This window comes from Corythoichthys intestinalis, chromosome 7 (assembly GCF_030265065.1).
Source record: "Corythoichthys intestinalis isolate RoL2023-P3 chromosome 7, ASM3026506v1, whole genome shotgun sequence".
Taxonomy (NCBI): domain Eukaryota; kingdom Metazoa; phylum Chordata; class Actinopteri; order Syngnathiformes; family Syngnathidae; genus Corythoichthys; species Corythoichthys intestinalis.
Window position 1 is genome coordinate 25,910,959 of NC_080401.1, and position 16,532 is coordinate 25,927,490.

A 16,532-nucleotide genomic window follows, 5' to 3' on the forward strand; every position below is an offset into this window, starting at 1 on the left:
ACGTGTTTCAACAGCTTTATTATTTACTCTTTTCTTGTTTTTTACACTATGCACAACTCAGATTTTATATTTATTGTGCAATGATCTAATTGTAACATGTTTTTGTTAAATGTTTTGATGCATTTTTTTATGAATAGTAAAAGATTTGGAACGGATTAGGGAATTTACATAGAAAACGCGTCTCTACTTACAGAATTTTCAAGTTACGAAACTACTTCCAGAACCAATTACTTTCATAAGTAGCGGTACCACTCTATTTTTCAATTTTTTAAGAAAACGGGGATTCTATAGTTCAAAAACTTGTGATTTTAGAAAAAAAAATTAGAGTTTTGGATTCTGCAGCCAAATAACAGCTGGCAGACTAAACTGAACAAAAATTGTGTTCCCAGTCTAGTTGTAGATGACAAATGTGAAAGTGAGGCTATTACACTTCTATCAAACCTTTTACACACAAAAAACATGAGGATCAGACGAGTAGCATCATCTATGTGAGGGCCTTTTCAAGCCTCAAATCATAGTAATGTTTACCATCAGTAGACTATAGAGTGAGTGCTGTGTACGGACGGTATGACTTACATTGTCATGGCTCAGCATGACTCCTTTGGGATGGCCCGTTGTGCCTGAGGTATAAATGAGTGTGCAGCACTGATTCGGCTTCTGGCTGGCGATGATTTCGTCAAGGGGACCGTCTGGTTCATCGCGTCCCAGCTTCATGAATTCAGCCCACTGATCGGATGGACAAATGCTCAATCTACTGCTTTTTCTATAAACAGCATTTACTATTCATCACTGTTGACTTACAGTGTATAGATTTGGTCTCTTCTCTTTCAGTGCGCCTTTGTACTGGACAATAGCTTTCAAGTGTGGCAGACTTTCTTGCACCTGTAATATCTTCTGAAGCTGCTTATGGTTCTCCACCACAATGACATTGGCCTTGCAGTTATTTGCCACATATTGGCAAGCGTCAGGGGAGTTGGTCGTGTAGATGCCGACAGCGAAGCCACTGCAACAGCCAAAGGTCAAAGATTTACCCGACAGTTCATGATTCATTCTAATGGGGGGTCAGTAAGAGGAGCAGATTTTGAGTGGTTGATTAAAGTTTCAAAATCAGGGGTCTCAAAATTATTTTATTCAGCAGCTGTTGGAAATAAGTGTATGGGTGAATGTCGGCCTCAGGTGTTCTCAGGTGTTCCACAAATGGTTTCATTTACAGTATTCAAAAAAGTCATCCAATCTTCTCTGTTTGTATAAATAACAGTTGAGAACATAGTTCTTTTGAACATGAATATTGTTGACTCTCTTATCTCTTCTATTTTAACATACTTGAGAAATGAAGTCTTGTCATTTTAATTCTTTAGCATTGTAACTTTCTGTACATAAAGTAATACAGTACACATTAGGGTCAGGGTGACCTTGTACTTAACTAAATAATATTCTGTCTCCCACTTTTCCCGAAATTGGCTACATTGGTCATCAACCTTTCGCCTTGAGGCAGGTTTTTAAAAAGTCATGAATGGATGACAGGATTCTTTTTATCCTCTCCCACCTGGTGTAACTTTGAAACTATGTTTCAATCAGGTGACAATCGCTAATTCACTTTGGCTAACTTCTTGGAAAACATTGTTGAATACTGAGCTATGCTAATCTGTACTGTTAGTGTTTTAACAAAAAAAGCCAGGGCAATGTTGCATGTGTCACACAAACACTTAACTTAGATGTCAAGTAGTGAGCCATAAACACGGTCCTGAGTGGCCACCGGGCAGTTTCAGACCCCTGCTCTACTGTACATGGTCCATAGCTGTGAGTGGGGATACTTGATAATCTGCATACTGGAATAGGCTAGCAACGAGTCATTACTAAAATGATCACGTTAACATCTGAATAAGCCTTTCTTTAAGCTCACTTGTCACGAAGCTGGCCTTTATCATCAATTTATCTTTTTTTCAGCTACAGGGCTTTGGTTTCTGGATGATCAAATGGAATACCTCATGTTTCACCACATAATACTGGAGGGAAGTGTGGTGACAACACAGACGCTTTTCATTACCGTAGTCCTTTTAAAGCAAATGGGCCAGTTGATCCAAGTCAATACCGAATTTCGTGTATCAAATTAGATATTTAACGGTTAGGTGACCTGGCACTCTTCACAAGCAAGTTTTATCAAGTGATTGGTTCAGATTAAGAAACATAACTCACCCGGCCAAAATGGCTCCAACGTCAGCGATGAACCATTCAACGGAGTTGAATCCCAGGATACCGACACCATGGTAACGCTGCAATCCAAGCTGCAAAGACAAAAAAATATATATCCAATTGTCCATTTTCAGTAGTTCTGAAAGTCTGGTATGAGTACCACACTTACTGTACAAGCCCCCCCCCCTCGTGGTAGGTGGGAAATTGCATTAAATTTTCAAAGGATCTTTAAAAAAAATAATAATAATAATAATCCACTACAATGCATTTACCGCGTACAGTTTGTTTGTATTCAGTGGTCTACTCTTTTTTTGTTGATACATTAACTGACTTAAACCTATCATCATAATATTGACTTATCGTATGATATTCAAAACTATCGTTGGCCATTATGATATCAACTTATTGTCCAATATACTGTATGATTGGCAATGATTCCACTTTTCAGGCAGTGATAAATTGTGTATTATCCACATTGATTCGCACTGGCTTTTTCATGAATTATTGATTAATCGGATAAATTTAATATTTTTCCAATTACCTTCACAATTTACCTTGAAGTTGTTTTAGGTATTTTTTAAGTAACCATGAAGACAAAATGGATGACTATTTCCTTCAAAGAAAATATTTTATTGCAACTTCCTGACTTAACTGCAGTCTAGAACTGTATTGATTATCAAATCGGTTGGCAACTGATTTATTAATCTATTAGTTGTTTCAGCCTTAAGAAGCTATTTTAGACAGTAAGATGTCCGAAAACTGGAAAAATATTGAATTGTTGTATTCCAAAATAAAAGCAGATTTTTGTTTATGTTCTACTTTGACTCAATACAAAAGAAGAAATTGAATAAAATTTACAACTCTGAAGTTATATGTATGTTATAATTTCAAGAATGTAGACAAGTTTAAGGTGAAGAAGGTCCTAAACGACGAATTGGTTACCAATATAGTTGTCGATTAGTTGTTGAGTTGTCGATAGTTGGCGAAGGAACAAAGCCAGGCGATCCGTACGTGACCCGCTGGCGGACTCCCTTCGCCGCCTTACCGGAGTGTGTTGGCTCCCCGCTCATTTGTCACGGTAAGTGATTTTCATTGCTAAGGGACATTTAGTTTTGCCGTAACAGTAACGCGGGGATTCTGGGGTTGACAAACTCAAATCTAGCGTCATCGTTGACATTTGTTGATACTTGTTTGCTTGCTCTTGTGGGGTTGTTATCAATAAATCTCATTTATTCTGCATTTTCTAATCAATAAACATTGTCTATTTTGCAAAAGTGTGCCTGTTACTGATTCACCACGAACCTGGAAATTTCGGAAAACACTTGCTGATCGATTACTTGTCGATTAATCGATTAATTGTTGCACCTCTACCAAAAATCATGTGAACACTAAGAGTGTGACAATATCTCGATACAGCGATATATCGCGATATTTTGCAACCCGATGGGTTATCGATATGCTCCCGCCAAGAATCGATACTTTTATTTAACATATTGGCCATACAATGGAGTATGGATGCTGTAAACTGCTCAATGTTTGTTGCGCAATTCCTTGGCGGTCCACTAGGGGCGCTCGGGAGTGGCGGTGAGGGTAAAGTGCGCACAAGTTGTCTAGAGAAGAAGAGAGGGAGCTCCAAGTGGGTTGAAAAAATAAAAAAGCTCCGTGAGAACGGTGGAGGAAAAAATGAGAAAAATATTGCTACAAATCACACATGGGGACACACTTTAGATTTTACACCAACAAGAAAGGAAGTAAGGTGAACAAAGACTTTGCTGTATGCAAGAATTGTCTAAGAAAAATAAGTTTCACTGGGAGCTGGTGACGTAGTGGACACTGGAGTTTGTGAGCTTCGCTTTCATCACTTGAGGTAAGAAAGTTTTGCAATGTAATTGACTTTTTAATTTACATGTGTTATTTTGATGACATTTGGTGTTGAATGATATAAAATTAACCAGGACCCTAAACTGGATGAAAATGAATATCGAACAAGCCCACATGAATTAACCGATTTATTTGAGAACCAATTTCAATCTAGTTTACTACACAAACAGTTATTACTGTCATTTTGATACAATAAGCTATAAAAATGGTTTGAATAGGTTCCAAGATATATAAAGTGATGTGCATGATAATTAATGTAGCCTACATATTAAATAAAAATAGGTAATTATTGATGTAGCCTACATATTAAAAATAGGTAATTATTGAATTTTTAATATCTATACATTCAATTCATATTTTTTTTAATTCAATACTTCCAACACAAAAAAAAAATAATCAGGATTTCAACTCAAACGCTATGAAGTAGCTAATATTTTTTGTTTTATTTTGTTGTTTTTAAGGTGAGGAAGACTGTGACTGAGCAAGTCTGACATCTTAAATGCTGAAGCAGATAGCGGAAGTGCTCAAACCAAGCAACAAAGGTCATATACGAAGAAAAGACCCACCAATTTTATCATTGCCCCACTCCAAGCTCAACTGCTGACACCTACGCACTTTTTATTTATTTATTTATTTAAAGATTTAAAACTTTAAAGAAATTAAGGGTGCCATTCATCATGATCTCTCCAAGCGATATCAGTGGTCGTGGTTGGTTTCCTCTATATGTGCAGGGGCACAATTTGCAGTAGATTTATATTTTACAGCAATGTTGCACAGAAAAGGTGTCACTGTTTAATAAATGACTTAAACAGTATTTTTTCTATTTTTAAATATCTTTTTTTTTCTTTTTTCGTTTCAACAGTTGTATCCAATTTCTGACCAATATATCGATAATCGCTGTATCGTGATATAATCGTTATCGTGAGCCTTGTATCGCGAATCGTATCGTATCGTGAGGTGCCCTGAGGTTCCCACTCCTAGTGAACACAGTCAATAAAATGAATTCATCAATGTTTAAAGGGTGTCTCAAACTAATGTTGTCTCATGCGCTTGTGCATCAAGTGGAAGCATAAGAAAAAAAAAAAAAGCTAATGAGTATAGGGTGTATACACATGGGCTGAATACAAAAGATTCACACCTGTACCCGATTCAACTCATCCGCTACCATTGACAGCAATAAACGTCCAATTCATTTTAACTGAAAGATCATTGACAGTATTCCCACTTCAATTGGATTTGATGTCTTTCACCATTGATAGTTGCCAATAAACTAAATGAACCCTTTCCCTCTGTGAAAATCCCTTTTTGTTTTTGTAATATCCAACCAAATACTATAATATTTCACTGAATATTGTGAACTCCCATTTAGGCAACAGTGTTGTACATGCTGCCTGTACGAATTCCCATGACAAGTCATTAAAATATAACAAACAATCGATGAATAAATCAATTGCACACATTATTGTCTCATACTATAAATAATGCAATGACACCAGATGACCACTACAATTGGCTATTGAGTAACAAGATGATGCGAATGATATCATTGGTTGCTCAGGACAAACAAACAGAGCTTTATATTACAACGTGTTAAAGTGTGTTACTTAACCCTGAGGACTCCAGTCAGCTTCACGCCATGTGATTTCAGCGCACGTTATCATTGAAATATTTCTATATATACACTTTTGTGACACTTTTACTGTAAAGTAAGGCTTCCACATTGTGTGGTGTGTGGTTCAGTCGGAATTCTACACGCTGTGTTGGCAAGTTTCAAGCTTTCTGCCACATGACATCAAGAAGCGGTCTTTATAAAACAAGGCTAAATAGTTGTGTTGTGTGTTTGAAACTAATGTGGAGAAATGCCAAACTTAATTCAATGAAGGATTATTCACCTAGAGATCAGAGGAATTTGAAGATTATCCACAATATAACCACGAATAGCCGACATTCCCATGGCTGAAATTCACCGGTTAAACTGGAAAACCTCACCTACAAGCAGTTTTTTGTTTAGACATCAACAGAAGACCTATTTTGTACCACCCGGCTCAATGACAAAGCAATATTTTGAATCATTCACCTTAAGGAAGCTCTTGGCTGCTGTGCGACAGGTCTCATAGTATTGCTTGTAGTTCAAGCTCTTCTTCAGCTCGCCTTCTTTCCAGCTCACAGCAGTAAATTGGCCAAAATTCTTCACAGCTGACTGGAACAGCTGATTGACTGTCAGAGGATTCACAGCTGCCAGGCCAGAGTCTTCCATGCGGAGCTTCACTTCACCATCGGCCTGACTTGTCCACAGGTTGGACTGTGTTGCTGGTGCTGCTGAAGGCACTGACAGAGAGTCTGGGCGCTGTGTATTTACTAGAGGACAAGGAGATACATGGGGGTCATTCCAGAATTACAGGACATTTCACATTCCACCCTTCAAATTGAAAATAATCCGAGATACTAAAATATACAGTTTCTGCGGAAACTGAATTGCCTGGCTGAGACCACATATAAATTACAAAAAAAAGAAAAGAAGAGAAGAGAATGCTTGAATATATCTTTTAAAATACCTTTTAAGTCTGGAGATATGGCATTACAGTGATCTCATATTTTTCGCGATAAATGGGGACCAAAACTCGCCGCGTTAAGTGATTGTGTGTTCAATGTATTTATTCAGATTTAGCATTGGAAAGAGATACGAAAAAAGACATGTTTTTTCACTTTTTTTATGATTAAAAAAAAATTATGTACATATATATATATATATACATATTAGGGCTGTCAAAATTATCGCGTTAACGCGCGGTAATTAATTTTTTAAATTAATCACGTTAAAATATTTTACGCAATTAACGCACATGTCCCGCTCAGACAGTATTCTGCCTTTTGGTAAGTTTTACAGCAAGGCTTTTTGTGCTGTCTAACAGCGAACTCTTGTGGTCGCTTTGCGACATGGTTTATTTTTTTCTTGCCAGTTCAATATGGCTGCACGACGTCTCGGGCTGACGCCTACGTTGTAATGTTGTGCTTATATGATCCTTGGACAAGACTTGTCCGTAAGTATGGTTGTTGTAAAGAATGTACATATTATGTTAGTAAGCGAAATGTTCTATTTTTTGTATGAGACGCTTTTTGTTTATGTTTAGTGAACCTGTATAGCGTGCTAAGCTAACGTTGTTGCTAATGCAATGCTTGTGTACTTTTTTTTTGTAGTTTTACGACGGTCTAAAGAGGACAATGGTTTGAGGCTATTTTATAAATAAGATGAAAAAGGAAGAAGTCTGATTATTAAGGTGTCGTTCACTAGCTGTCTAGCTTTGGAAAAAGTAGACGCTTCGGAGTGAGGACAGCATAGACAGATTTAAATGACAGTAGAGTGAAATGCCCACTACAGTCCTTATGTACCGTATGTTGAATGTACAGTGGGGAGAACAAGTATTTGATACACTGCCTTTGGGAAAACCCATTAGGAGTGGATCAAATACTTGTTCTCCCCACTGTATATATCCATCTTGTGTCTTATCTTTCCATTCCAACAATTTATTTTACAGAATATATATATAATTTACAAAAAAATATGGCATATTTTATAAATGGTTTGAATTGCGATTAATTGCGATTCATTAATTTTTAAGTAGAAATTAACTCGATTAAAAATTTTAATCGTTTGATAGCCCTAATATATATATATATTAATAAATGCTTTTTAAGCACTTCTAATGTAATAAGTATGATAACTTTTACACATGTTGCTTTCCCACAGAATTATTTTTAAACGATAAAGTACAAAAATGCTTGGCTTTATTTAATGCTTCATTGAGTGAGTCCACTAAAATCCGCTTAAACTGCTCACTTACACACAATGAGTTGCCACAGCAACTATTTAACAACTTAAACGTTGATTGACGCATGCAGCACTTTGAAGTTCGAGTCTCTGACTGGATCAAACCTTAACTGTCTGTCAATCATCGTTAACTTTAATAAGCAACTCCAAAGGACTGCCGAACCAACAAAGAGCAGGGAGAGGGAGGGAGAATGAGACTACGTGATCGGTTTGGAATAGCTCAGCTGTATTATTACCTGGTCTTTCCTTTGGAAAGATCAGGTAGTGAGATTCTACGGCCTCCCCCCTATATGTTATTCTGTTTTTTTTTTTTGAATGGGAATCCTTCGGCGCGCTGCGCAGCCCGAACCGCTTGACCGATCGGCACCATTCAAGTACCGACACGTCCGGAATTTTTGCGCGACGATGGGAATTTTTCAAACGACCCCGAAAAATTTTCCGTTTGCCCGTAAACGGCAATTTTCCGAAAAAAAAGCAATTTTCAAAATGTATCTAGTCCTACAATTTTTTACCAAATTACTTAATTTAGGTATCAAAAATTCCGGGACGGTGAGGGGCATAAAAGTTGTATACAGAATTTGGAAAAAATTTACGGTTCCCCAGAAATTTGACAAAAACTTGCCCATTCATTTTTAATGAGAAAAAAAAAGTTTCAAAATGTATCTAGTCCTACAATTTTTCACCAAATCACACAATTTGGGCATCAAAAAATCCAGGACGGGGAGGGGATTAAAGGTTATTAACACAATTTGGAAAAAATATACGGTTCCCTAGCCTGGTACACCAGACTCAACGCTGTTCCAGCTATTGAGTCTGGCCACCATTCCCACGGAAACAATTTCCAGGGCGGAGCAAGCCACAGCAAACAGACAGCGGAGTGGACCAATCAGCGACGGGCAGACGTGACGTTATTAAATGGCGACGGCAGGACGAGGGACTTGCGCGCGGAAGTAAACATACGAAGAGAGCGGAGTTTATTCGACATGGCTAGCGCGAGACAGACTGTTGTCAATGACTCGTGTCGATGTGTTTTTGGTCATTTAAAACTGATTTTACCGTGGATTGGAACATATTCTTGGCTCTGCCGTTCACCATCTGTGTTGCTGAAGAAACGACTTTCGACGCGCAAGAGTGACGTTGCTCGTGAAGAACACGTCACGCAAATAAACGAATCTGATTTGTCGATTGATTTTGTATCTGCCCGAAAAGGCCGTTAATGGGATGGTTCCCAGACTATTTCTCTCAGTGTTTGAAAAATACAGGGAGAATAGTCTGGCAGAGCCAGGCTAACGGTTCCCCGGAAATTTGCCAAAAACCTGTCCATTCATTTTTAATGGGAAAAAACGACAACTTTCAAACTGTTACTAGTCCGTCAATTTTTGACGAAAACACACAAGATGGGCGTCAAAAATTCCGGGATGGCGAGGGGCATAAAAAATACAGAGAAATTTTTTTTTATAAAATGTACGGTTTCCCAGCAAATTGCCAAAAACTGGCCCATTCATTTTTAATGGGAAACAAAGAAAAGTTTCAAAATGTATCTAGTCCTTCAATTTTTGACCAAATCACACAATTTGGGCATCAAAAATTCAGTGACGGTGAGGGGCATAAAAGTTGTATACAGCATTTGTAAAAAATTTACGGTTTCCCAGAAACTTGCCAAAAACTTTCCCATTCATTTCTAATGAGAACATTTCCCATTCACTTCCAATGGGATTTCCAAATGAATTTTTTTTTACATTGCATTGATGCCATTGACGGCCATGCATGTCGAATCTATTGATGCCAATGTACTTGGATTCAATTGACTTTATGGATGTCGATGCCATTGACGGCCATGGACGTCGAAAATGTTTCCCATTCATTTTCAATGGGGTAAAAAAACTAAATTTCCCCAAATCAACAGATAATGACCAGATATCAATAGGACCTGTCCCTCAAACATCCCTGACTCCATTGACGCTTATAGGGGGTGCTGCCATTGATGTCCATGGATGTCCAAATTTTTTCCCATGCATTTTCAATGGGAAATGTTTTTTTTCCCACAATCAACAGAAAATGACCAGATATCAATAGGACGTGTCCCCCAAACTTCTCCAATTTCATTGACGCTTATGAACGGTGCCGCCATTGACGGCCATGGACGTCCAAATTTCCCATTCATTTTCTAATGGCATTTCAGCATGTTTTTATATTTTATTGATGCCAATGTACTTGGATTCCATTGACGCTTATGTAAGTTGATACCATTGATGTCCATGGACGTCCAAAATTTTTTCCATTCATTTTCAATGGGAATTTCCCCCCCCAAATCAACAGAAAATGACCAGATATCATTAGGACGTGTCCCCCAAATGTCCCCGATTGCATTGCCGCTTATGGAGGGTGATGCCATTGACGTCCATGGACGTCCAAACTTCCCATTCATTTCCAATGACATTTCTTCATGTTTGTTCATTCTATTGATGCCAATGTACTTGGATTCCATTGACGCTTATGTAAGTTGATACCATTGACGTCCATGGACGTCCAAAATTTTTCCCATTCATTTTCAATGGGAATTTTTTTTTTCTCCCCCAAATCAACAGAAAATGACTAGATATCAAAAGGACGTGTACCCCAAATGTCCCCAATTGCATTGCCGCTTATGGAGGGTGATGCCATTGACGTCCATGGACGTCCAAACTTCCCATTAATTTCCAATGGCATTTCTTCATGTTTGTTCATTCTATTGATGCCAATGTACTTGGATTCCATTGACGCTTATGTAAGTTGATACAATTGACGTCCATGGACGTCCAAAATTTTTCCCATTCATTTTCAATGGGAATTTTTTTTCCCCCAAATCAACAGGAAATGACCAGATATCAATCGGACGTGTACCCCAAATGTCCCCGATTGCATTGACGCTTATGGAGGGTGCTGCCATTGACGGCCATGGACATCCAAATTTCCCATTCATTTCTAATGGCATTTAATTTGTTTAATGCCCTTGATAGGCATGTTTGTCCATTCTAGTGATAGCCTTGGGCGGGGCTACGATCTGTATAGCCACACAGGAAAGACCAGGTGTAATTTCTCCCGAAATTGCAGTTTCTAGTTGTTATTATTATTGTTTTTAATTGAAAAAAAATCTGTGATTGACTAAGGGAGCAAAGTTTGAAGCATGAAATAGTGAAGGATAACTGTACTTATGTTTGTCCCACCTCCTCCAATGACCAAATTGAATAAAACACACACACATATAAATATTTTAAAAACCATAACAATAATATTTAAAAAACACTTAAAGTTAAACCAAATTCAAAACTGCATTCTTAAATAGAGCACTGTAAATAAACAGTATTCACATCATCTTAATTTCGATATTTTCTCACTATAGAATAGGTTGTTTTGCTCAAGGGAAAGGTCAGTCTAATTAAATTTACTGATTCAAAATGTAACGCCTCAACTTATCTACTGTTTCTAAATAAAACTGAATAAAAAAACAATTCTGTACGATGCACAGTACTCACTATGTTGCTATATAAATGGAACTGATAACAAATTTATGGCCTAAAACAGCTGCTCATCCTTATTGCACCCAGGAACGCTGGCAAATTAATTTTTAACTGCTGCCCTCAACACATCCCTATCGATATACTGAGCCTTCCTTTTTTGTAACTTCACACTTACGAATGAAAATATGTACAATGAAGAGGTTTCATAACACTTTTCCCCTTTGTACAAAGCCAGGAAGCAGTGTAAAACAGTTGATAGAGGACAGGATGCAGATATCACTTCCTCAGGAAGAGAGAGCATTTGACTTCCGAGTTCACAAAAGTTCCAGCAACATTAACAAACTAACATATAAACATAAAGCTATAATAACCCAGTGGAGAGAGACTCTAGTATCATTAACCAGCCAGACCATTCATGCAAACATTGAAATAGCAAATGTAAAGCGTTCTTATCAGCATTGTGTGTGTTCTGTGTCACCTGTTTGTGTGTTCAAGGTGTGTTCATCGGAGACCTCCAGCTTGCTGGCGACTGCATTGAGGGAATCAGCTTCTTCTTCCCTTTCCACAGTAGGTTCTTCCTCTGAGGGTTCACTGAGGCAATAGAACAGGAAAAACATCAAATAGGAGAATGACTTCACATGCTGAGTTGCACCTCAAACGAAAAAAATTTCAGCACAAAACTAGCTCAAACGTATTACATAATTTTTCTGTAAATTTGCATCTGATGATGGAACAACTTCACAGATGTACCGTCACATGCTTGAAGACAATCACAGGTCGAAACCTTATCCTTGCACAGATATACAATGTTGAACTCTATAGCGAAAGCATTAGAATCCCATTTTACTTTGCTGTGAGTAAAGCCCTTAAAAGGCTTCTCTTTTTTCTTTTTAAATTTGCTGTCAACTACAACAACATATTAATAGTAATATCGGTTTTTAATATGTGGAAAATGTGGCTTAAGACGTTTTAACTCTATAGGTGATGGTCTTTCTATGCCCCATAAAAAAATAATTTAAATAGTAAATTGGGATAGACTGCAGGCAGGCCAGTCTACAACCCCTGGCAAAAAAAGAAATCACCAGTCTCGGGGGATATTCACTCAGTTGTTTAATTGTGTAGAAAAAAAAAAGCTGATAATTGACACGACACCAAATTACAGTCATTTCAAATGGCAACTTTTTGTCTTGAAGAAACACTAAAAGAAAGTTGGGAAACAAGTAGTCATAATCACTAAATGTTACTTTTTCAGACCAAGCAGAGGAAAGAAAATATTGAATTACAGTGATCCCTTGCTACTTCGCGACTTTAGTCCATTGCATTTTTTTTTTTTTTTTCAAATGAAAGAAAATAAATAAATAAATAAATAAATACAGATAAGCTGTCCCGATCCGTAGAGCACTGGCAATGCGAATTAATGTCAACGATGATTGACAGACGTTAAGGTTTGCTCTTGCCAGAGATACAACCCCAGAAGAGTGAACTTTAAAGCGCTGCATGCGTTAATCATCCTTTAGCTCGTTAAACAGTTGCTGTGGCAACTCATTGTGTGTAAGTAAGCAGCTTGAGCGGATTTGAGGGGACTCACTCAATGAAGCATTCAATAAAGAAGCATTTTTTTTACTTTATTCCTGTTTAAAAATAATTTTGTGGGACAGTAACATGTTTAAAACCTATCATAATTATTACATTTGAAGTGCTTAAAAACCATTTAATAAAATATATATACATACAAGTTTTTTTTTATTTATTATACTTTGGGGGGTGAAAAACATGTCTCATATGGATCTCTTTCTTATGCTTTGTTCTTTTGGGGGGGCTACTTCACGGTCTTTCACTTATCACGGCGGGTCCTGGTCCCTATTAACCATGAAAAACGAGGGATCACTGTACTCAACTCTGAGGGAAAGAAATATGTTATCAACCTGTAAAATTTAATTCTGAAACGTAACGGACCAGAAACATCAGATTTAATCAGCTTGTTAGTCTGAAGTTAAAAGGAGTAATCACAATTTGGTGAGCTGTTGACTGACCAGGATCATGGCTCCAGTACAATAGTTGTCAATTAAAATGAACGAGAGTGATATCTAACTTTTTAGAGAAGGTAAATCATCAACAGTGTTGCAAAAGATTTGGGTTGTTCACAGCTGTGACTAAAATCTGTATGAAGTACAAATTAGATAGGAAGGTTGTCAAGAGGCCACCATACTGGACAGACAGCCAAGTGTTAAAATAGAAAAGTTAAAGTACCTGTGACACGAAAAAGCATGTTTATTTCATAATACACGCGGTATTTTATGCCCCTGAATGATATGGGCCGCTTGGATGTGTGTGGAAGCGATCGCTATTTTTATTTAGTTTTTTGAATCCCGCGCCATGAAAATGAGTGACTTCCGGCTTCGGTCTTGCATTGAGGAGGAGGGCGCTGTGACGTGTACGGTAGAAGACGTCCTCTTCACGCTACAGTGTACTGTTGTGTATGAGGACGAAGGATTCAGCTGATTTTGTGGATTAATACGTTTATTTTTCGCATCACGCCAGCCAAACGGCTGCAGAAAAATCATTCTGTATGAGGGAGAGGCGTATGCGCCTTTTTGGAGTTTCAAAAGGTTCCCATTCACCGTGGATATTTACTGTGGGACCATTGGACTTACGAGGAAGTGAGTAAACATCTTGTTTTGTATTATGTCAAATACGAATACAGCGATTACAAAGTAAACACTACAAACTTCCTTTAAATGAAGGACTACTTACGTTTGATCATTGATAGGCATGTAAAAAGCTCTCCTAATGCTCATTAGCAGCAGCACGTTAACTAGCTGCACAACAACTCCAGCCACCCTCCTCCGGGGAACGAACTGTAAATTGCTCTCCGCCGGGCGGTTTGCCGATCCGCGAAGACAATCGACAACCGAGTCGTCATGTCAAATAATCCAGGATAGTTATGTATGATTTTCCGCTTCGAAGACTTTGAAACATCACTCGGTTCGGGTTAGCATGTCGGCTAGCTGTCACGCCTTCTGGTTTGTTTACATTCTCCGAAGCCGGGGAAGGGAAATGACATATGTCCGATTTAGGTGTCATAAAATATCGTTCGGGAGGTGCGACAGTAAAGGTGAAGTCGACAGTTTTGACCATAATGGAGTAATTTTGCCATGTCGTCCTGAATGAATGCATTTTTATTATTTCATATTCCATTCAGCACAAGACTGTTATTTGTCATGACCATGCCATTTATTTAACAATTGGGGAAAATACTTGGATAAAAAGAATATCCTGTAAAAATATTGAAGTAAAGAGACAGAAACAATGACATTTTGCCGCTCTCTTCGTCGCGTTTTCCTCGGTGTGAATAGTTCCCCCTCGACGGGCTGACTGGTCCTTCTCAAGCCATTTATATAGCTATTGGGGAAAATACTTGGATAAAAAGAATATCCTGTAAAAATATTGAAGTAAAGAGACAGAAACAATGAAATTTTGCCGCTCTCTTCATCACGTTTTCCTCGTTGTGAATAGTTCCCCCTCGACGGGCTGACTGGTCCTTCTCAACCCATTTATATAGCTATTGGGGAAAAATACTTGGATAAAAAGAATATCCTGTAAAAATATTGGAGTAGAGAGACTGAAACAATGACATTTTGCGGCTCTCTTCGTTGCATTTTTCTCATTCTGAATAATTCCCCCTCAATGGGCTGAATAGTAAAACCGATAAGCCCACTCTACCGCTGACGTCATCCACCTGTTGGGGACGCTAAAGCCCTATAATGGTAGGCGTGGCTAACCGGCAGATTAAAAGACTAATTTCTCGTCATCTGTGCTTTGCTAAATTGTTGTATATAGTTGAATCGTCTCAAAATATGATTCTAATTCACATAATAATGCCATTTAAGACTTTTTTTCTCGTGTCATATGCTCTTTAAATGTATCTTGAAAACAGAATGAACAACACCGAGAAAAGAAAACAATTGAGAGAAAACTGGGGTCAATATAAGTGATTGAACTGTAAGAATCTGCTAAAAGGAAATGGGACTAACATACAGAAAAATCAAGTGGAAGTCATAATGAACACCTAAACAGAAACGAACAAGGTTATAATAGTCAACGGAAAATCCTGCGTGGACTGTTGATGGGTGGACGAGTGTCAGTATTATTTATTGATGAATGAAAAATCTGCATTGGGCCAGGTGATTATGCTAGAACTTTTATCTGGTGCCATTCCTTTGAGATTTATAAAGTACATCAATTCAACTAAAAATCCGTCAAATTTACAGAAAATGGTCCATGATATGGCTCCAACATGCAAAGATCATCTGCCAACAGCAATGAGAGAAATTTGGATCTAAATTGATGAATTAACTGATGACTAAATTGACTGACTGTCACTCATTGTCAGAAACCAGACATGGGGCAACAAAATATTATCTATGTGTTTGCTTAAACGTTCCATATTTTTTGTCCTCAGAAATGAGTAATTTCATATCTTTGTCCCCTCAAAATGTTTTCTTGTAAAACTAATTGTTACTAAGTAAATTTTTTCTTTTGATTTCTTTCAGTGTTTCTTATTGCAAGAAAGTGGCCATTTCAAATAACTAAAGTATTGTGTCATGTCTATGGGTTTTGTTTTTCTACACCAAAAACAGTTAACTTATGTCCACCAAGATTGGTGATTCCATAACTGTCGTAAGGGGGTCTAGAATCCACATTGCAGCACTATGAAGCCACACTGTACAGTGTGTTACTGAACAAGGGATATTCCGAAAAGAGATCTTGCTTGGATTTTGCGTTAACACATCTTTTATTTAATACAACGGTACAAAATTTTTTTACCACTTCTTTCCGATTTTGACCATAAATCAATAAATATTAAAAGACAAAAAGATGCTTGTACCAGATTTGTCAGAAAGATCATTTCAATCTGTAGTCCAATTTTTGTCACATTTTCCTTCGTCTTGAATGGTATTTCTTTCATTTTCCTCTTTTACAGCCAACAGGGCATTTGTTTATCTACTTGTAAACAATACCCATCCACATACCGGTAACTATATTCCACTATGTATTTCATCTAAATATCTTAGCTGGATTCTTTAGACATCAAAGTCAGGCTTTAAGAAGAAGCTTACATCTGTTAT

General features: G+C 37.6%; 1 protein-coding gene across 2 annotated transcripts in view; it reads right to left on the reverse strand.

Annotated features, from left to right (window-relative positions):
- The window catches only part of acsbg2 (acyl-CoA synthetase bubblegum family member 2), a 48,752-nt gene that overhangs the window by 17,456 nt on the left and 14,764 nt on the right, over positions 1 to 16,532 (reverse strand). For both annotated transcript variants that reach the window (XM_057841089.1, XM_057841088.1), the window contains exons 3-7: positions 11,882 to 11,994; positions 6,152 to 6,432; positions 2,197 to 2,285; positions 802 to 1,003; positions 577 to 726 (exon numbers count right to left, since the gene is read on the reverse strand). In XM_057841089.1, coding sequence (XP_057697072.1) covers positions 577 to 726; positions 802 to 1,003; positions 2,197 to 2,285; positions 6,152 to 6,432; positions 11,882 to 11,994 — 835 coding nt within the window. The remainder of the gene's footprint in view (positions 1 to 576; positions 727 to 801; positions 1,004 to 2,196; positions 2,286 to 6,151; positions 6,433 to 11,881; positions 11,995 to 16,532) is intronic.